A 23681-nucleotide genomic window follows, 5' to 3' on the forward strand; every position below is an offset into this window, starting at 1 on the left:
CAAATTCTTAAGGACTGCAGAAAGACCACATCCGACAGGTGGAAGTCTAGTTGATGCTGAACAAAGGTGCTCTTCAAGTAGTGCTGGATAGGTCTCCAGGCTTTCACAGCCAACTGTTTCTAGTATAAAAATCAATGGGAGACGGGTGGCTGTGAGATATCTTTCTGCTTTGAATTATTTTGTTCTCCAAACACCATTCAGAATGGAGAGAGAGAACATCGTAAGAAACTTATCAAGAAGGACGATTATAAGCTCTCTGTAACTGAGAGATGCAAACTGTACAGTATTTCCAAATCGGGCAACATCAATCGTTAAGGAAGTTCCTCTGGCTTTTCCCTTGGGGCCAAGGTCTTCCAGTTCAAAGTCTTGTGTTTTGGTGTGTCGACTGCACCCATGTGTTCACTCAAGTGTTCACGCCCATTTCATCGGCGTCAATGGCCTTAGATGTCAAGATGCCAAAAAACCTCATATCAATCAATCATGCCCATTTCAGCTTGGGGACATGCATCTGGCTGCTTTGGTATCTCGACTATATGCTGATCCTATCGTCCTCCAAGAGGCAATTCCTACATCTCCACAACAGACTTCTATTGTTTTTGCAGTACACATTTTTCTAAATCTCCAACACAGCTCATCAATGACAACAACTTCTAGGGCACTTGTCATCTGTGGAAAACGTGGTTCCTCATGGCATATAATTTATGTCTAAGGTCTCTTCAGTGAGGTCTGAAGACTTATTGGTTTTAGAGAAAATACCCTCCTTATTGCCTATTTCTGTCTAACAGGAAGTTTGATCTGATCTGGATTGGAGGCTGAGTGACTCAAATCTCTTCAAAGGGTCTCCATTGGAATTCCCACTCCAGAACTGATCGTCATGGATGCATCTAAGGAAGGATGAGGAGCGCATCTAAGAAAACATGTCACTGCAGGTTTTTGGTTACAGGCAGTTCATATCAATGTCCTAGAAGTGAAGGGAGCCCTGTTGGCACTGCAGTCACACCAACAGAGTTTGATAGGCCACACGGTAGCATTGATAAACAACAACACTATTGTAGTGACCTACATGAGCAAACAAGGACCTCTGCAACTCGGCAATAAAGGTCCACGAATGGGAACAGACCAACGCAATACTGCTGTTTGCCTGGAGCATTCCCGGGAAAAAGAATTTGATAGTTAATAAACTAAGTCGATAGGGACAAATCGTTAGGTCATAATAGTCCGTTCATCCCCAAGTAGTGAGGGACCTCTTGATTTTGTCCGGCGTCAATGACCTTAGATGTCAGGATGCCTGAAAACTTTAAATCATTCATTCATTCTTGATTTTGTGGTGTTCCCCAACAATAGACGTGTTCATGATGAAGCTAACCAACAAGCTCCCACTGAAATGCTCGCCAATACCAGATTAGGCAGTGGCATAGATGCTTCCATCATGCAAGGGAAGGCCTTGATGTTTATGCTTTTCTGCCTCTTCATAAGGGTAATCAACAAAGTATGGAATACCCTAAACCTCAAGATGATATTGGTAGCCCCAAAGTGGCCGCATTTGGAATGGTACTCTGACCTTCTGACGCTGTTATCCAAGGCAACTACCCAATTGACCAGATCTTCTCTGCCAACCACATTTTCAGAGACACCACAGTTCCTTGAATGTTCCTGTCTCTTCATGGGTGGAGATTATCCAGCATTTCCGTAGAGAGTGATTTTTTTTTGCCAAAATGCACAGGTGTCTGGATACCTTATACAGTATCATCTATGGCAGTGTTTGACCATACCAAATAGGCCATCATCTGTGATTTTTGCTGTAGAAGGATTTCTTCTCTTGGAGCTTCTATCCAACTGACAGCAGACTTTTTAGTTTTCTTGCACACACAAACTTCTTTCAGTTTCAGCAGTAAAAGACTACTGCACATCCTGGAACCAGGTTTTCAAACTGAAAGAGTCAGCCTTTCTTTATGGGAATTGTTGATGCTAGTAGTTTCAAACAATCTTGTTTGCCAAGAGAACTCAAAACCTCCTCTAGAACTGTAATGACAGGTATTATTATTATTATTATTATTATTACTTGCTAAGCTACAACCCTAGTTGGAGAAGCAGGATGCTGTAAGCCCAAGGGCTCCAACAGGGAAAATAGCCCAGTGAGGAAAAGAAATAATGAAATTACAAGAGAAGTTAACAATTAAAATAAAATATTTTAAAAACAGCAACATCACAACAAATCTTTCACATATAAAATATAAAAACTTTAAAAAACAAGAGAAAAAGAAATAAGATAGAATAGTTCTCAGGTCTTCAAAAAAGTCCCTTTACGAACCACTGAATCAAGCTTCGGATAGGGAGCTAGCTATTCCTTAAAACCATTTTTCTACTTGCTTTGGCTTTGACAAAACAGTTAGTGAGCCACACGGACTGTTGTACCTCGTCAGCCACACAGAGGCTGGAGGTAGGAGTAGGTTTCAGTCATCCCTGAATCGCAAGCAAAAAAGCAGTCCATCCGTAAATGACTTGAGATTTTATTAATTTTCAATTTCATCCCTTAGAGAAGTAACTGACGATCTGGATGAATTGATTCTGTGCTCTGTAAGGGCACTAAGATGCTACCTCAAAAGGCTTCGCCCATTCAGACCACAACTACAGAATCTTTTTATTAGTGCAGGAAGGCTCAAGAAGAAAATAACCAGAAATAACTTGGAACAACTGATACAGGCATGTCATACAAAGTCAGAGGAGTTGTTGTAATGTTAACTTTTTGGAAGAACCACTCAGCCAAGCCCTGAAGACAAGAGTGTAGAAACATCAGACGATCTTGATGCTTTCTCCTCAAGACCTGTGGTTGCTGCTCAGCAGGGGGTGCAACATGACTAGCTCCCTCACTGGACAAGAATTGTCTAGTCTAAGATAATGGTTACAATGTCAGTCTACAGGAGAATAAGAATTTCTGACCTTATTTCCTCCTCTCCTTCCCATCCCTTGTTGAGCAGCAGTTGGAGTGTTTTGTCGCTGAAACAGACTTTGATGCAGGTAAAACACCATACCGTTGTTATTTTTTTAATCTTAATATGGAAGTGTTTATTCCACCATCATCTAGACAAGTACAAGGATGGATATTAAAGGGAACCCATCATTATAGACACAATGCCCTTGGAGGGTGTAGTACTTCTGTGATTGCCTGTCTATAGCAGTAACCTAGCCATATCCCCTGATACTCTAGTGATACAAAATGAAGTGGAGTCAATCCCCATGCTTCTCACAAGGACAATGTTAGATATCCTGAGATTTTAAACCAGTCTATGTGGTTATAGGAACTTAATCCCTCCTATGGACAAGTCTCCTATTAAAAGAATGAAGGTTTGTATCCGTGTGGTACCAAATTGCAAATTATTAGAAGTACTGTAATTTGTATTTTTCATAAGTACTGTATACAAACCTGAGTCTCTTAAGTTATACTTGCTGCCTCATCCACCCAAGTTGTAGGTGAAGTTGAAAGTGGCTTCTCAGTGAGCTGGCAAGGGGACGGGGCTTCCCCCAGTATCCGCTAGTACAGTAACTACCGTCGCCTCGTTCTAAATTTTAACAGTCGAAGTTTCTAACTTCTAAATTTTAACAGTCGAAGTTTCTAACTTCTAAATTTTAACAGTCAAGTTTCTAACTTTGTGGATATCATGTTCATGTTAAAGGACTCATGGTTTGTAATTAAGACAAATACAAATTACTTAAAAAGATATATTTATCACTTCAAGTTGTCAGTTAACTTACCTAAATGAGGTTAGATCTGGAAGATAGTTTTAGATATTTATTGTACCCTGATGATATGAAGTAAGAACACAAACCAGTGGTGGGAGGGTGTTTTCAGACATACGTTATCACCAGAACACATCCAACCAAAAAATTACAAGGTCATAAAGAGTGCTTTTGGAGAAGCAGCAATATGAACATCACTTGAGCATAGAAATAATCTTTATCATTAAAATTTGGTTTATTGTAGTCTTTTTGTTCTGTATCACTAGATTTCAAAATGTCGAGTCATTTAGCCCAGCTTTGTTTCAGTTAAAGGCTAGATTTTGGAAGACACGTTTTTCTCATCAAAGAAAGTCTCTACATAGATGATTTTGATCAAGGGAAAATTTTTTTTGCATGAAGTTGTAGTTTAATATCCCCTTATTACCTTCTGGTTGAATATATACTCTGCATGAATATAGTAGAGTAATGGCTTCAGTGGCATACAATACAGAATGCATAAAATTCCCCCTATAAGTCATGACTTTCATTCAAGAAGTAAATTTGTTTTTACAAAGTGTTTAGATTTCATGCATTGTTCACTACTACTTGCATATGTATTATGTCTCTTTTGCAATACAAGACCCAATTATTATTTTGCAGTTTAAAGCTTTTGTCATGATCATGGTTATTTTTTTCTAGCAAGTAATTTTGCATTTGTGTTTCTATAATAATGTATCAAAATCTTTACTACTCATATTTTCTGAGAGTTCCTTTTTAAAGAATAAAACTTTTATAGTTAGTATACTGTATTTTGTATCCAATTTAAATCCAGTATAGTATTCTGACTTGCATTGAAATAATTACTTCTCCATTCACATAAATTCACTATTGTGCAGTATTAGTGTGAAGAAACACCATTGGTTTTGGGTAATGTTTCAGGGTACTTTCAATTTTATTTGCGCTAAATGATCAAAGTGTCTATTTGTATCACAATCTGTTCTTACAGATACTGTACATACATTGGAAGGATTGGCTTCCATCACTGACTTTATTGTAATTAAAATTGAATAGCGTGTTTATTATCAAGTAATCTTTGAGGAATGCTTAATTTTATTATGATTATTACATTGATGGAATAACTTTAAATCTTAACTATCAGGCAAATCTAATTTAAAGTATTCAAAAACATCATTATGCCCTTGAATATTTCTTCAATTATTTTCTATTTTCTATAAAGTAACTTAAAATCTAAAGTAACTATAGCAATGTGAGAAGGACAATGAGAGTCATTATATTATCCAAAATGTTAACTCCTTTATACAACATATTACAATAAACTTATGAAGAGGGGGTGATACCAACACCATTTACAAGAACATATTTTTACCAGATTTACACTGGGTTCAATAAAATGGTATGATTCAGTACAAAGGATGCTAGTCATGTGACCCTGGAGTTTCTAAAAATATAAATGGTAAGTGAACTAAGTGCATAAAATATCTTGACTAGCTTGGAGCACAAACATTAATGGAACTGAGCACTATATTCCTCTGATTGGCATTGCATAAAATCATAACTGAAAGATATACCCTTTCAATATGACGTAACTTACAGTTAGGTCCATTACACAGCTCTGAATATATGTATTTACAGTGCATATGGGGATGTATGTGGGTGCAGTGGTATGAACAGATTCAGCTATACTGGGTGCAATTACCTTAAAAAGGTATGCTGGTGTATTTTTTTTCCACTCCAGGTCAACTTGCAAAGCTCGTTAGAAGTTTTATTATTCTTGTAATGGTGAACAGTTGTTCATCACTAATTCCTTAATGCGTAATCTGAAATAATAGGATCTTGAGACCTGTGGCCATTACATTGGGGTTATAAAAAAAAATGGACAAAGGCAAAAAGTACAGTTTACATATGAATAAAAACTACAGAATAAAAATGTCTATAATCTGTTTCCTACGTAAGTCATTACTACACTCGCTGCTGTATAAATACTTTTAAGTGAAAAGTGGCTTTAAATAGAAAAAATTCCAGGTAAAAATTCCATCTTGATGATACCAGTCTTGATAAAAATTTCTCTTAGAAGGTTTCCATTCACAGGTAGGAGATATCAACATAGGGAGGAAGTGGATTTTCCCTTCTGCACCGGGCAGAAGGAATGGCACTTGGAGCAATGGGATACAGCACTTCATTCTAAAGGTAAATTCCAACTACCAGAGCTGTATAATTGAGAGGTAAGAGAGGAAATGCACTCACTCAGCCACCAGGCTTTTCTGCAACAATTTCTAAAACTTATAAGCTTACTGATCATCTGTCACCGATGAAATATTAATGTAACTGCTTTGGGAAGATAAGGGCACAAACTGTACAATATGTATGGTAAAAAGGAACTTTCACTTCATCATGAAGTGTAGGTTACTTGCATAATTTGACCTGGTGAATGAGTCTTTTAACTTTCTTCAAGAGAGGCTGCAGAACAAGTTGAATGGGATAAACAGAACACAAGACTGGTCTTCAAATTCTGAAAGTTTTCAAAAGTCTCATTTATGTAGGTGAATGTGTTGTCCTTATTGCATTAAAACTGCTGTTCATTGATAATAGTTCATCACTGGAAAGTAAGTCGCAGGCGGGATAGTTTCTATTCATAAAGCTAAGTTTATCTTGAGTTTCCCAGATTTCATACAGTTGGGACACTGAGGCACTTCATGGAGGGACTTGTTTGAAATTAGGAAGACAAATATTGAAAAGGTAAATTGCAAATGTAATGAGTTTCTCATCACAAGTACATGGGAGTCATCCCCATAAGGCATTTTCACTTAAAGCACGAAAGGATTTGTTCATCTCACAAAATGTATATATACACTCACATACTTTCACATTCAACTTTCTTTGTGATGCTTCTCACAATACAAAAAGCACTGAAGCTTTACCGAACGTTCTATAACGAGCACATCCGTAAAGTTACAAGCACCACACCATATATGGCGCATCACAGTTAGGGATTTATCTAAGAGTAAAAATAGTTCAAATCTTATACACACTATTTTCAAAATCATTGTGTGGTACTGACAGATAAATAATGAGTATATGTTTACTAAAGCATATATGAACAGGGTTTTCAACTTCACACTAAACTTCTGTACTTGCATATCTTCTTAGTCACTGAAAAGTATTTTAAAGTCTTTGGTTCAAGAGTATGACTGCACATAGCATTACTTACAATAGAAAGTGTGTTTTCCTTCAACTCTCTCTTTCCTATACACTTATGTATGAAACATTGTCATAACAGGTTGCTTTAGCATGCATTATTGGCACATGTGGATGAGGGAATAAGTCATGCTTTTTGCTGATGATTAAGGACTTGGTTTTGGGAATTCACATAACTTATATTACACCTGGTTTAGTTTAGTTAATCAGTAAGCAAGATCCAATCTTAAGATATAAAAGTAGACTTCAACACTTTAAATATTCAAAATTTAACTGTACATTTATATAATAGTTTCAAAATTTTATAGTAAATACAGTAAAGCAGATCACATATCAATATAATATACAACTAGAATATAAAGTTCATAATTCTTAGCTTTTAATTGATCTAAATTATCTCAACATTGGAACTCTACCTTAGAGAGGAACAAAAACTCGCTTATGTTGCAACTGTAAAACACATTGCTTGAGCTTTGGTACACGACCCAATGTTCTAGAATTGCTAATGATTCCACTGGTATGTCACCAAACTACTAAGCACACATAAAAATGAAAAATTCCATTCTTTTGAAATTTATATTTGACTAATTAATTTTCTTAGTTACACAAACTTAAATATTTGGAAGTCCAAAGTCCTATCATCAACTGAAAAATATTCTTTTAATTCAACACAGTAACATTTCTTTTAAATAGACCATTTAAAAGTTCAAGACCATGCACGAAATATAAATATTTAGACTCGAGAATCAAAATTGTATTAATGAGAATCCATCTTTATAAATTTAACAGACGTGGATAGAGAAACTGAGAGAGGTAAATGGTATGAAACAACGAGGATATCAGTACTGATAATCATCCGAGTCGGCATAATCTGGATAATCGTCGTCGACATCCATAGGGTCAGCAGCTAAATTAGTAACAGTTGCAGAGAGTGGAGAATGTTTGTTTAAGGCCCCTCCGTTCCCTACAACTCCAGACTTGCCACCACCTCCTGTGTTGGAGTCTAAGGCATCTTCACAACCCATTGAGAGTTCATCTTCATCTCCATAGAATCTGCAAAGCAATATATTTAGTACAGGTAAGAAATATTTTATAAAACCAATCAAGCATTATAAAGGTAGGACAAAATGGGTACAAATAATAAAGCATATGGAATACAAAAAAGAAGAAAAAAAAGCATGCTTTTAATCTGTATATTGGCAGAAAAAGTTACAAACCTTTAATTTTAAGGATGCCAATCTCTCTCAATAAAGGTCATATACTAAGAGATCAACCAAGTTTTGTTGAAATACCAGTTAAGCGAGTTAATGCCTCTTAAGGTAAGGGGAACTAATATCTCGCCAACATACTTTTATTTTAATTTTATCAGCAAACACATATGGTAATTAATCCTCTGCATCTCAAACTTGATACAATTGATCAGTTTGATTGTTGAAATTTTTTTTTTTTATAATCAGTTGTCTTTGTGTAGGTATTTTGATATCTGTTCGTTTGTCCAGCTATTTTTTTTTTTCAAATAAAGTGTATCGCCTGCAAATTTTTCATGTAATTAAGCTTTGGGAAACATACAGGTACTTTTTACACTATTCTGTAAATGTAATCCGCAGTGTTTGTGATTTCTTCTTAAATACAGTAATTTGCGTGCTTATTCAATACTATATTGAATAATTCATGCCTGTTTCTTTACTGTGCTACCTTATTTCTAGCATTTGCCAAAAGGAACACACTTGGTATTGATGTGTGTAAGAATAATATTCAGGTCCTGATTAAGTAATCATGTCATGGTTCAAGGTTTTCATCAAACAACATAGTGTGTTTCTGGATGCTTAAGCATTGTGGAATAAATGAATATAGCTCAGGATAGGTTGATACTGACCGTTTCTTACATTTCAGCCCAGGTTGATATACATCTGGACTTCTGTGATAGGGAGTTAGTTCCATAAAAGAAAGTACTGATTTATAGTAGTAATTAAAATCTGCTTCAACACCCCATACCAGAGCAACAATCCTTTATCATTAGCAACTTGTCATGTGGAGATTGGACTGGCATTGAATGTTTTATGTAGAAAAGGTTGATGTAAGTCTCTATAGTTTTTATATGAAAGACCTACTTTAATGTCCTTCTCTTTTACACTGTTGAAAACCTTTGGCTTTTAGCATCCTGCGTTTCCAACTACGGTTGTAGCTTAGCTAGTAAAAAATAATGATTTAGAAGACACAATTGGTCTCATTTATTATTAAACCAGTTAATATAGTTTTTCCACTGTCAGGTTGGACCCAGCAGTTTCTAACAATCACAAAGAGTTGTCACAAAAGGCAGCCATGGAGAAGAAATGCCTGTTTGGCTGAACAGCAATTTGGTCAAGTGCCATTTAGAATGGGGCCTAGTCCCAGAGTTTCTTCCTGAACAGGAATTGGATGGTCGACAAGGTTACACGAACAGAGCTTCAAAAATTATCCATGCAAATGGGGCATAACAGAATCATGCAAGCATGAAATAACTAATTATGGCCCAAGAATATGAAACTATTGTCAACATTGGTGGAAAGTAAATTTTCTGAGACAAGATGACACTGACTGGCTCTACCTGTTAAATACAATTAAGACTGAAACCTGGTAGTTGGATAATGATGGGACGACGTAAAATCTTGATGCTACTCTATGGATGCTATCTTCTCATATACCTCTCAGACTTTGGTGTGTTTGAGGCCTAATTTGGGTGGCAATGTTTTGCCAAGAGGGTAAACACCATGTGAGAGAAAACTCCAGAAAGTGTTGTGGTAGCCTATAGGAAACATCCCAGCCTAGGGAGCTGCTGGAATGGATTTCGAAGACCAGCTCAAACTTGATATCTTGTAGTAGCATCTGCAACCTCACCATCCTTGTGAGCAAAAGATGAGAGTTTAGTGGTAGCATAAGGTCCACCTGCAGTGTCATCATCAGCTACTGCTGAGCCCTCCCTACTTACTAGCTTAAGTGGAGAGGGGCTTGGGTCTGTATATTTTTTTATATATATGGTCAGTCTCTAGGTCATTGGCACTCTCACTTGCCTCTCCCATTCACGAGCAAGTCAAGGTAAGGCAATTTAATTTTTACCATCAATTTTTCAATACATGTAGTTACCAGTCTCATGATCACTTGTAACTAGAGACAAAGAATGGAACAATACTACCAATGTTAAGCACATGCCATGTGGGTTAAGAATCCCATGAACTGACAATCTGGAACAACATTATGGACAACTTCCTATTTCAGCAGTCTAAACTTTTAAGTCCTTTTCAGAGCTTGATAAATTTTCCAATGCACACGTTAATTTCAACCACAGGTTCTGACCTCAGCATACAACCTTTTAAGAGATTAATGGCATCAAGAAAAAAAAAAGTTATAAATACAGAAATTGACAAAGCATCCTTATTTTTCAAACTAGAAAAAATGGCACATCTATCATTATTTGCTACTTTTAAATATCCATCTAAAAAAAATTATATATAATACTAATAATTAATAGCTGCTGCTGTATAATCATCTTTAAAAATGGGTCATTATGTAAATATTGTAATAATTTGGTCAAAATTAAATTCCAAACCATGCAAATTTTTTTTTAACTGCCTGGGTATAAAAATTACACAACTTGGGTTTTCTTAACAAAAGAGCAGGTTAATAAGGTTTATTAAAAAAATAATGGAAGTCAAAACTGGCTAATATTTTTTTTATGGTTCCATTGATTTCAGGACAAAAACAAAAGCTTCAAAAAATTCTCTAGGTGCTCAAAAGCATTATGGTAATGTATTGTTAAAAAGTAGGTGCAAGATTTATTCTACACAAATTATCTAAACCTTCTTACATAATGCAGAGGCTGTACACATACAGTATATCAAATGGCTTTTATGGATGAATTAATTACAATCTAGAATGAGGAAAAAATGCTTCAAAATGCCTTATACGGTATATGAAGAAATTTTAAGACCTAGTACAAGCCACAACCACAATTCTGAAATACTTGAAGATAGAAATGAAATCCTGCAATATCATCTCTGGCTTCTGGTACAGGCAATACTGGCAGCATATAACCTCGATCTAGAAATCATATTTTAACTCCAACAAAATTGTACACAGGGATAAGATGTTTATCAAAACATGTGGAATATAAGTGCACACAAATCACACAACTATCATGCAAGTGCATATGAGGAGGGGATATCACGGACGCACCCCACGGATGCACAAGCTTCCCACCTGCTTTGTGCACATCAGCCTCAAAGACTCTCCTCCACAATCCTGTAAGGTGCATAGTGCACTTAAGTTTCTCCAACATTAACTCCTCCACCACCATCTAAAACTCCACCTCCACCCAAGAAGAACCTAAGTGAGAAGAAGTCAACCTACTTTCATAATCTAAGTTTTGAGAGGAAGAAATCACTCAAGGGGAACCAGGAGGAGGGAGGGTCAAAGATGGTCATGAAGGTTATAACTTTTCACCCTTAAAATTAATATCCTTTGTAAAATATTCCTGATAAACTGATAAAACATGCAAATATATTTTTTACCAAAATGAAAATGTTTTTATCATGATTTATTCATTACTGTACTGTTAATTCAATATATTGCCTTTGCCAAATATCTATACACAAGCTATCCTTAAGAAACTTTAAACATTTTTTTCTATTTTATCACATTAAATTATGGTATATAAAACAATAAAAAATATATCACGCAGGAGGTAAACCATATCTTAATCACAATTTGACTATCAAAATAGAAATGTATTACTGAACTATATACAGTACAGATTATTATGTAAATTATTTCAAATTATAACATACTCACCGAATAGTCTTTCAAAAAATTTAAAACTGCACAGTACATGAAACTGTCAATCAAGGAATTTATACAATATGTCATTTATTGAGTATGTGGCTATAATGAAAATCTTTCACTCACCTGAGATTCATATGAAATATTGCACTGCATTTCTAAATTCCTATGTCTGCATGAGAAAACATTAAACTAAAGAAAGGTTCCTTTCTATATGTGTGAAATAGAGCAACCTATAATTGGGTTTCTGCCTTATATAACCTTCCAAATAATATATAGTACAGTAAATGTATATTGACATAACCACTGTATACTGTACTTTACATAATATACATGTTAAGCAACAACATGGGTGAAGCTGTGTGGAATATACTTATGATTAATTACTTTCGGGTTACACAAGCATGAACTGCATACACTATGTACTAAGGAAATATATCTGCAGCTGTAAGGAAACTATTATCTATTTACAAACTGACAACAAAAATGTTTTGATCTTCTTGTGTAGAGAAACATCTTGCGGACAGTTGTACATTGCCTAAGAATTACTGTACAATACAGCATTCGGTAGCCATGCAGAGACTAAAAATAAGACTTGCCTCCATCCTTGTGGTACTGTATATCCTAAATGTTTAGGCTGGAATGTGAAAGGAACTCTTTAATTAAGAGCTTTTCAAAGCATGGTAAAAGGTGAAAGGGACAAATGACCCTGTTATTACCAGTACTCAAAACTGCTTTAGTTCATTTCAGTTTTTGTGCAATATTTGATAAAGCATCCTGCTTTTCTGACTAGGGTTTTAGTTTAGTTTGAAACAATAATAATAATACAATTTCTTCGTCATGGGAAGTGGAATTAACATATCACACAAATTACTCTAAAATACTGTGGAATAAACCATACAGTTCAAAACACTGATAACTTCTCAATGTTGTTTGGTGAATTAGTTCAAACTTATTTTAAAGAACTTAAAGTTTTAAGATATTAAACTACTGTATAGTTTACTGATTTTCAGTACCGTCTATAATTCCCGATTTTTTTTTCTCTACTTGTGCACTTCTGAAAATTAAACCGACCAAGATATTGAATACAACTCTGTCCGAATACTATATTAGTATGTTTGTGAAATAATTTAAGCAAAACTAAGTTAAAACAATCTTTATCTTTATAAAATTTATTTTGATTCGTGATACAGCAATTTGTCATCATAGAGAAAAGTTGTTTCTAATGCCATATACTGTACCATTTATAGTCTATAGTATTCTTGACGGTATCTTTATGTTTTACAGTACTGATATTTAATCCTGAATAAGAGCATATTATATTTCCAGAAAAAATATGATGTACATTATTGTAACTCTACTGCCAAATACCCAATAAATGGGACAAAAAAATCACCCACTGTTGCTTTTGATACAAGACAATACAGTATTACCTGCATAATATACATTAAAATACTCATAATCAGTATTTCACATTACAAAATGTGAAACTATCAAAGTGGCACATCACAGGAACCTTGTTCCTACACCTAACACCATGTTGGGGGTTAGTGCACCTCTTGCAGTATTACTAAAGGGTATTTGCAGCATCCTTTCTCTTATCTGTCTTTCTGGTCTCTCTCAACTGTTTTTTCATAATGCAACTAATAGGTTTTTCCTCCACTTTCACCCTAGATCTTTTTACTTTATTTCATTTACTTTTCAAAGCTCTATCTTGCCCTCCAACCATGTTTTCTCCCTCACTACATTGCCATCACCATTTAGTTAGACCAAACTATTAAGATCAATCAATTTAACCTAAACATAAGCATAAAAATACTGGATTGAATTTCTAAAATTAAGGCCTATACATTTAAAAGTTCCTATTTTTCTGTTTTTAATAAAATCAAAGTATTGTACTACACTAAAATTCAGTATAAGAAAGGCTTGCTAAACTACTAACTCATTCTCCATCGTTTGTGCATCATCCAATTAATTGTTAGGAGTCCAGTTCCGAGTTATCATTAGATGATCTATCTTAGATGATCAAAAAGGGAGGAATGATGTTTGGTAGCAAATGGAGGAATGGTAACTGGATTCGTCAAAAGTACAATATGAAAAAATAAAATGAGGATGGTTGGTCAGAGGAATACTACAAAAACCTTTTTAAAAAATTCCTACATTGTATGAGAAACTGCTGATAATTGACTTTCTTTTGGATTCAGGCTTCTCTTAAAATTTCAAGAACTTTGGTCCAATACATGCCATTAATTGTTAATGAAAATAGGGATATATCAAGATTTAAAGTTATGATATACAGTACTATACATCCTATATATACGAGCACTGGTTTGTTATGGGTAGCTGTCACACCAATGTGTTCAAGAGTTTTGTCCACTTCGCTAATAAGGTGATGGGAGTAGGTAGGATTTAATTTCTAAGTAATAAATTGCAATGAGTAGTTGTTGATGGATACCTCAGTGACTATAGGAATGTAATATCCTACTATGCCTTTAAACTTCTATCATTTGTCACATTCACATAACAGGCAGAAAATAATCAGCTGATGTGCACCAGTTTTTATAATTACTGTAGTTTCTTTCCTATCACTTGATTAAACATGAATACAGATTATTGTATAATGTAGAACTTGAGATTCCCAAGTTTTATTATCTCAACTCTTTAACAATTAGTCACACAACTCCCTAGTCACATGTTCCTAGGTGCTTGGTTTGAGTTACATAATATCAAATTTTCTACCTAATTACTCAAGTTCCAAGTTTGAGAGAGAAAATACATTTAGACTTGGTGAAATTATTTTCGTATTGCACTAAAACATCTAGTAGTTTTCAAAATTGCTGGCAAGTTTGCAATTAACCTGTACCTAATACTATAGAAATTTTTTTAATGTAATCTACAAATATTATAAATGAAACAATAAGTCATACATAAAACCTGAAGAGTTGATAGAATATCAACGTGGCTTCATTTTGAAAGTATACAGCCTGTATTGTTCTCATTTTATTTAATCTTGAGGAAAATGGTTGAACACTTAAGGGTTCAATAGCTATGCATCTCAAGTAGACATGAAGCTAGTAGTCCAATACTTTAGCTATCAATCTCAAGTAGACATGAAGCTAGTAGTCCTGATTACACATATTGAAGAGCTAGTAGTACATAGACAGTCATGTGAATTATCATAGGACAATTTGAATAAATTTAAAAAAAAAAGCAGCTCGGAAAAGACTAAAGCTAAGTAACTTTCCCATGTAAAAAATGTGGAAAAAAGTACCTCCATACTTACAAGTATAAGCTTACGACATCTGGGAATAAAAATGCTATCTCATTTTGGTAAACGAAAGGTGTTACTAGAAATAAAATGTGAACTTACACGTCATCCTGGTGATCAGCACCTCCCTCTTCGGCAACTAAAAGCTCATATTCTTCAGCTGCATAACGATCCCAGTCGGATACCTGTGGAAACTGGGGAACATTAACCACATTTCAGCTAATAAAACTCCCAGGCTTTACATGGCAAGTACATAAATAACAATTATACAGTATATTCAGGTATATTGAAATTCAGTACAGTATGTACAGACTTCTACTAATCACGGACAAAATCAAATTTAAAATGTCTGGTTTCCTGTATCTTAACCGTATTAATTGACAAAATAGATCAAACTTTAAAGTAAAGCTGCAAATTTGCACAACATTTCATTAAAATAAAACTGAATTAGGATTATTCTGAAAAGTGCAATAATTCTGATAATTTGACTGATCAACATACCTCTGGTCCATCATCATCTGCTCTATGTGAAGCAAAGGGATCTCTTTGCTCATGATCCAAGTATTTTTCTAGGTTGAAGAAAGTGTCAAAGAAGATGGGAGTCATTCTACACTTCTTTAAATCTCTTAGAGATATCTTATCCCCCTCCTCTGGTCGAACCATATCCAACATCTGTAATCAAGAAAATAAACAATTATACTTGTCACCATCTACAAATTTAGAACACCCTACTTCAAGTCCATGAAAAGTGGTACCTATAAATTCATTAACACACAAGATTCCTGTGATATCAGAGAAAGATGTTCAGCTAATTTGCTGTAATTTTTTTTTTTTTTTATAATTTTTTTGCTTTTCATTTTGTAATATGGCCATAAGAAATCGAGTCCTTTGCCACACAATTTGCAAAGGGTTAAAAGGCCCCATGTTTAAAACTAAAAATTCTATCTATTATCATGATATATATTAGGCATTCCACTTTTTAGTTCTCTGTGGTATTCAGAATGATAATGACAGTTAATCTTTGTTGTCAATACAGGGTACTGTATTACAATTAGAGGGAGTTACACTATCACTTAAGTTTACTTTCCCATACATATGATACTGTACTTACTTGACAGAGGCAATCATGGAAGGGAAGAGTTTCAATTCCCAAAGCCTCCATTCTTTGCAACTGCTCTTCATAGAAATATTCAAGTTCATACATAGAAAGGTAGCCATCGCCATCAAGATCCATACACCTTAATAGGAAAAGAAATACGTTGAAATTCAGGGTTCCAAAAAGACTGTCCAAGTTATGTTATACATAAGAGATACATATTTTCTGCACTGTGCTGATTAGGGCATTTTTTATTTATAATTTCCAAATTTTATGAATAAATAAGATAAAAAGAACCACCATTTTCATAAATGTATTTCAACAAGATTATGAGGTAAAGTTTCAACAATGTTACACATCTAATAATTAGTTATATCCTGTTTTCTTTGCATGATCCTTCCATCATCTTACCTGAACCAATATTCAATTGCTGTTGGATGTCGCTTATCTTCTTCTGAGATTAAGAACCACACAAATTCTTGATAACCCATACGATCTAGCTTTTGTAATCTACCCCTGGTCACTGCTCCACTGAATATGCGTTCAATCATACGCCAAGAGAGTGCTGAAAAAATCGTAATTAATTATGTACAATACCAAATAAATCCAGAAATTTTTTTACGATTAATGATAGCATTAAATAATTCACTTCTTAAGAAATCCATTTCATTAACTAAAAGGCACAATGCAATACCTATCAAAGAAATAATTACCGGAAGAGTTAGCTGAAAACCTGCTTTGATTTATGTAAAACTACTAAGCAAAGTAATACTTACATCTTTCATTGTGTTTAGCAAGATCATGCTTATCAATAAAGAGATCATGATCTGAATCTAGTTCCCAGAATTTACAATAAATAACATAGAAATGTTCATAGCTGAAGTAGTCTGTAATTTGGTTGATATCTTCCTCCTCTTCCAAATAGCTGATCACCTGCAGAGAAAAAAAAATAAAATAGCACATTTTTTATTGTAATTTAAGCGTACTGTAATTTTATAGGGGAAAAATCAACATATCTCTAAAGAAAATATAAAAATTATGATTTTGTGTGGCTCTTTGAGTCACTAGACGTAGGAGGAGATGACAATGATGACGGCTCTTTACAGTAGCTCCTCAACTACCAATAATTGGTGACAGAAGACCTTTTTGTATAGCTTCAAAGATATCTAGCACCTAATAATGATTTTATATAATAAAGTAAACTTATTTAAATTTAACATTCAATTTAATAAAGTTACTAAAGTATCATTAAAATTGTGGGTAAGCAAGACATTACCATAATCACATTACTTCATATAAAGCACTTTTATGAATGTAAGTTCATATCCAGTAGCAGTTTGTGCTTAGCAGCTATAGGTCTGGAATGCCATGCCATAATTACAAGAACTATTATTAATTCTGAAGAAAAGTAGTACACTATAATACTTATGAACTACTACATTACTTTTCCATCAAAATTTACTATTAATTTATTGGTTACATTATATTAAGTCTTCCCCAAAATCATACAAAATTCCATGGTTTGAAAAAAAAAAAAGTTTGTGAGGAAATTATTTTTATTTACAGTAAACCTTTGAAAGTAATTATCTCAATGATTGGATTTTTAAATAAACTTTCAGGATCCTTAAATAAAAAAGCCCATATATGGGGACGGGGAAATTACGTGTTTATGGCTTCGTTAAATCGTATCTCAATTATTCAAAATTAATTATCTTACATTCTATCTTTTCAAGATTTTTTTTTTTTGCTTTCATCATTAGTGTTTATAAAATTTATTTAAACAATATTACTTTACATGTATTTAGTGATAATTTTCGTTTTCATGTACAAGTTCCTTTCTTCACTCATATCCTGTCAGAACAGTTATATGCCGTATTCCTTGATAAATAACATTCTCTGTCACTTTTCATATATTCCTTACACATTTTCACATACTATAACAACAATTATGATATTACTGTATAATACTCAGCTATGTCAAAATAATACAGTACAGTAATTGAAAGTGCAGTATTATCAAATAATTTACAAACTGGATAACTGAAGGTATTGATATAGCATAATATAGTCTACTTCTATTTGACAAGCTGTCTTATAATACAGATATCTGAAAAATTTGGCGAAATTAAAGATACGGATTGCTAGATGTTAGGTCATACAGATAATGGTACATAGGATGCTAGTAGGGATGACTGTCGTCAAGAAAAATAACTTCATAATATTATATTTACTTTTCTTAAAGGTAAGTAAAGAAAATACATACACCAGTGGTGACTTTAGAGCAAGTAATTTATATTATAAAAGTATGGAAACTTTTATCTAACCAATTCTTGTGTAATTGTTTTCATCATAGCATGGGAGGCATAAGCTATATCAATTATTGTACAGATCTAATTCTTTGAAGAGGGTAATGGTAATTAAAAAATTGTTTTACAATTACCTCTAACGGGGAAAAAAAACTGTCTTCTATAAAAGTTGTTGTTGTCGTTGTCGTCTTTTTTTTTTTTTTTTTTTTTTGATACTAAGGAAAATAAGGTACAGAAAAGTGAACAGTAAAAAAATAGTACTGAACTATAAGAGAGAAATATATTCATACCTGTAACAGATTGGATCTTCTTAGCTCAGGTACAGTTATCCTACCTGACCACGATCTATTTACACAATAATATATTCTTGCTATTACCTGAAAAGAAAATTAAACAGGGTATATGAATACACCTCAGTTGTAATAGGAATCATTGCTTTATATTACAACATAAATAAATGTCAGTCTTGACTAAAATATTTCTTGGGCAATATACATAGCTTTAAATTTCTTATCTTTCATATCAGTAATTTTGACTCATGTGTTACAAACAAGTATATTTTGTATATGATTAAAAGTAAAGTATAAAATCAAAATGCTAAACACATAAAAATAATTTCAGACAGTAAATCCCTTATTATTGCAAATAAATTATGAGCCTATCTCTCATTATAGGAGTGATGATCACTCAAGGCTGGCTCATGTATACTGATGAGTTTTGTGATAAACAGACTGTATTGTATGTTCTTCATTTCAATATACAGATACAGTACAGTATAATGTATTGTAAGGTAAGTTTTTCATTTCAATATAAATATATATTTTGAGTTGAAGATACAAGAATACAGTACTACTATACAAAATAGAAAAATGGAATAATGACAATATAGGTACTTTACAATAATTTACATACTGTAACTGATTACGTACATTTTAATAAACTGACCCCAAATACAGTAACTGTATTGTATGAGATTTCAAGTACTTACAGTGTGGACATATCTTGAGTGGAACTCGGTGGCTTCTTTAAGAAAAGTGAGTCCAGGATGTGTGTCCACTACATCTTGGATCATACTGAGGAAGTCCTCAGGGATGAGGTAGTTCCGCACACCACGGCTAAGGACCCGCACAAAGCGAGATGCCATGTCATGGCAATTAGAGATCACTCTGAAAAGGAATTATTTTGCATTTACAGTATGGTACCTTGAACTCTTAGGCTTGTCAAGTTTAAAACAATATAATTGTTTGTCAGCAAAGATATACTGTACATATTATTTATTACTAACAAGAAGACTCCTAAACACATAACTGACACACTAAAGTATTTTTCTTCATGACATTCAAATTTATGTACAGATTATTCTACTTGTGTGCTTGATAAATAATTAAAACTGTCTGCTTTAATAGAGCTCATCAAATTCGTTTCTAATAATTCAGTACAGTGCTTTCAAATTTAGCAGCATGTAAAAATCATTTATACAGTATTGTATTATATGCCTATTATGGAAAAATTATGTTAAAATTACTCATTTACAGTTACCAAGAATAAGCTGCAGAACACAGCATGTATTTCCAAATACTGTACACTGATCACAAAAATATCCAAAACAGGGGCCACACATCTGATAACCCTTCAATGTACTTTTACAGTTCTCAGATTATTAAACTGATAAGTGTCAGAATACTTCCAATACCCATTAGCTTTTCCTTGGGGTGAATAAATGCTAACAATACAGTTTAGAAAGGATAACAAAATGATTTTTCTTAAATTGAATTCTCTTTACCTAAAAAAAAAAATGTACTAAAATCTATACAAAATTAATGATTACTGAAATATTTGCCAATGGCTCTGCTCCTAATCAGATTCTAATTTTTGCACTGGGTAAAAACACCAGATGGGATTTTTGTTTTTTCATATGGGATTGTGAAAACTGTAATAACACCGAAACTTGATATTTTTTTTTTTTATGGAAATTTATATCCAGTCAACTACAAATTTTAACTTGAGCATAATTCCAGAAAACTGTCTTCAGATAACAGCAATGACTTTAGCTGATGTGTTCTGTTGAATCCTTGTTTTGGGCAGAGTTTATGCTAAATTTCATTATTTAAAAACCCTGGCAGGTTAGTTTCCTTATAGCAACTAGATTCAAGTAATGACTTTTAGTTCAGTAGTGTGCATCTGTAAATTTTACAGTAATCGTTGATGAATCTTCTATGGTTCCTAATAAAAAAAGTATTTGAAGAGGAATTCACCATAGGAAGTGTTCACCTTATTCCAAATTGGGTAAGATCATAAGCTTTGCCTAAGTACATAGGTGGTTTATTAAAGGTGTATGTGATACGATGCCGTAGGTCTTCACACCCTGGTAAGTTGGGGGGACCTTGCTCCCTCGATTAGGTTAGGTTAGACACCAGACTGTATTTTACTGTTTTTCCCCACCCAAAAGCCTCGATTATCCACTGTAGTCCCTTTGTTGTTGTTTCAGATTGCCTGGCCCTTACGGCCAGGCACGGGCTCTTGCACAATTGCAGCATGTAGGCACTCGTCCTGCAAGTGTGCAGCCCGTGCCTGGCCGTAGTCTCCCATTCATGTTGTTCTCCAAGGGAACTCTCTCTGAATCTACTATGCTAATTTCAGAAAGAAGTGTCACATTAGTTTGAAATCTACGCTATCATGTAGAGAAATATTGTTTTAATGTCTAAAAGTCAGCCGTGAGCTAAATTGTAAATTTACCGAAACATTTTGCAAATTAATATGAAGCAATTGAAATGTAGTAATGCTAACCATTAATGTACTTTTGAAACTATGATAAACAACCTATCATAAATTGAATTATGAAAAATGGGAATTGCAAGAAATTTAGGTTAGATTAAGCTGGGTAAAGACACACCCCTGAATTTTTTCAGTGACTTGAGGAGATCTAGGTTAGGCTAGTGGGTTTCCAGTTTGAAACTGTACTTATTTGCAAGATTGTTACTAATGACACATGAATTACGTATTTTTCCCACCATTTAAGTATATAGTGTCTTCCATTTCTGACATCCAACATCCCCTCTTCTTTTTTTTTTTTTTTTTTTTTTTTTTTACAAGTCGAGACAGTTAAAGTATGGACAGTATCATAGAGGCCCATAGCCTTAACCCTGGTTAGTTAAGGATATGGCATCCTAATTTGAGTTAAGTGGGAACCTTGGGTTAGGTAATACTCTCATCTTTGGTCCTCTTGTGAAATATGGTTTTTCACAGAGAAATAAGTCTGGAAAACCGTAGCTTCGCTTTAGAAATGGAGTTATGTGATTTGGCTCAATAAAGTCATGTGACAAGGAAAAACGCAATGATGGTTGGCCATTTGGTTGAATGCCAAAAAAAAAAAAAAAAAAAAAAAAAAAAAAAAAAAAAAAAATAGGGGGGGGGGCGCGATTCTAGTACTAGGGGGGAAATGTGAAATGAGAATGACTTATTTTAAAATTAAACTACTTGTTTGCAACAAAATTTACATGTAAGAGTAATTTTGAAGTGTTCAGAGTTAATTAATACATGTGTGGTGGTATATTAGGGCAGCATTAAATGTTAACATTCATAAAAACTAAAACCTCACGGTCATTATAGATGTGATAAGCTTTTTTTATACTTATATTTACATTTTTTTTTTTAATATTTACCTGGTCCAGTAATCACAAAATTGTTCCTGTGTGAGGTAGCCGAGCTTATCCCCACCGGCAGCGATGAATAAAGGAGCCTTCCAGTAAAGGGGCAGCTGACACGCTCTCATGAGGGGTTCCATGTTTTCCCTTGTGATCTGTCCTCCATGATCCTTGAAAAGTGTGCCCACCTTCCCCACCGCCTGCTCCTGCGCAGATTGGGTCGTAGGACGCCCCATTGGATAGTAAAATCTGAAAGAAGAATTTTAATTACACTCTAAACACGTAAAATGCAGCAAAATCGTCACCGAATGGTGAAAAAAACGTCAATTACTTAATGAAAGGACAGATATACCTTTGACAAAAATAGCTTGCATTTCCCTACGTCCAACTGCAAAATATTATTATTATTATTATTATTATTACAAGCTAGGCTATAACCCTAGTTGGAAACGCAAGATGCTATAAGCCCAAGGACCTTCGATGTCAGGATGCCAGAGAACTTCAAATCAATCAATCAATATAAGCCCAAGGGCTCTAACAGGGAAAAATAGCCAAGTGATGAAAGGAAACAAGGAAATAAACAAACTTTCTCTAAACACTTGAAAGTGCAGCAAAATATTCACTGAATGGTGAAAAAATGTCAAATTACATAATGAAAGGACAAATATATCTTTGACAAACATAGCTTGTATTTCCCTACGTCCAACTGCAAAATATTATTATTATTATCATTATTATTATTATTATTATTATTATTATCTAGGCTATAACCCTAGTTGGAAAAGTAAGATGCTATAAGCCCAAGGGTTCTACCACGGAAAAATAGCTCAGTTTGGAAAGGAAACCAGGAAATAAATAAACACTCTCTAAACACTTAAAAATGCAGCAGAATATTTACTGAATGGTGAAAAAAATGTCAATTACTTGATGAAAGGACAAATATATCTATTTGATGAAAGGACAAATATATCTTTGACAAAAATAGCTTGTATTTCCCTACGTCCAACTGCAAAATATTATTATTTTTATTACTTGCTAAGCTACAACCCTAGTTGGAAAAGCAGGATGCTATAAGCCCAGAGGCTCCAACAGGGAAAATAGCCCAATGAGGAAAAGAAAAAAGGAAAAATAAAATATTTTAAGAGTAACATTAAAATAAATATCTCCTATAAAAACTATACAGACTTTAACAACACAAGAGGAAGAGAAATAAGATATGACAGTGTGCCCGAGTGTACCCTCAAGCAAAAGAATAAACATGCTATTATCCAGTGCCCGACTAATAAAGATGTTCAGATTGTTTGTTAAATGCTACCCATACTCTATTTTAATATTTGATTGTACTTACCATATTTTTACTTATAAATCATTTCAATAGTATATAGAAAATTGCAGGTAGTCAACATACTATTATTAAAGCTGTACCCAACTAGCATTTACTTCATAAATGCTAACCATCTTTCATTTTGGTAATTTTATTGCACTAACAAGATTTTTACATAGAAATCATTTCAGCACTGTATATAAAAAAAGTTATTGCACTAACCCGCTGTTTATATGGAAATTATTTCATTAATGTATATAAAAAATTGTTTACAACAGCTAATCTCAAATATCTT

The 23681-nt window shown here is 33.8% G+C and overlaps 2 protein-coding genes across 12 annotated transcripts in view; one reads left to right on the top strand and one right to left on the bottom strand.

Annotated features, from left to right (window-relative positions):
- Positions 1-7860, top strand: part of LOC137644084 (uncharacterized) — a 217923-nt gene extending 210063 nt beyond the window's left edge. For both annotated transcript variants that reach the window (XM_068377030.1, XM_068377029.1), the window contains exons 3-4: positions 5827-5925; positions 7723-7860. In XM_068377030.1, the coding sequence (XP_068233131.1) occupies positions 5827-5925; positions 7723-7782 (159 nt within the window). In that variant the 3' untranslated portion in view covers positions 7783-7860. The remainder of the gene's footprint in view (positions 1-5826; positions 5926-7722) is intronic.
- LOC137644082 (serine/threonine-protein phosphatase 2A regulatory subunit B'' subunit beta-like) lies at positions 7496-22328 on the bottom strand. Of its 10 annotated transcripts, none has more exons than XM_068377026.1 (10): positions 22081-22328; positions 19407-19584; positions 18709-18795; positions 16889-17045; positions 16524-16677; positions 16128-16254; positions 15518-15688; positions 15119-15201; positions 11170-11211; positions 7874-7986 (listed from the first exon to the last, which is right to left on the bottom strand). In XM_068377026.1, the coding sequence occupies exons 1-9, from the start codon at positions 22296-22298 to the stop codon at positions 11190-11192; spliced, it is 1197 nt and encodes a 398-aa protein (XP_068233127.1). In that variant the 5' UTR covers positions 22299-22328; the 3' UTR covers positions 7874-7986; positions 11170-11189. The 10 variants fall into 10 exon arrangements, with proteins under 10 accessions (XP_068233121.1, XP_068233120.1, XP_068233127.1 ...); XM_068377024.1 differs by having other exon boundaries at positions 15119-15210; XM_068377020.1 differs by lacking the exon at positions 11170-11211 and having other exon boundaries at positions 7496-7986.
- Positions 22329-23681: the final 1353 nt, after the last annotated feature.

This window comes from Palaemon carinicauda, chromosome 7, assembly GCF_036898095.1.
Source record: "Palaemon carinicauda isolate YSFRI2023 chromosome 7, ASM3689809v2, whole genome shotgun sequence".
Taxonomy (NCBI): domain Eukaryota; kingdom Metazoa; phylum Arthropoda; class Malacostraca; order Decapoda; family Palaemonidae; genus Palaemon; species Palaemon carinicauda.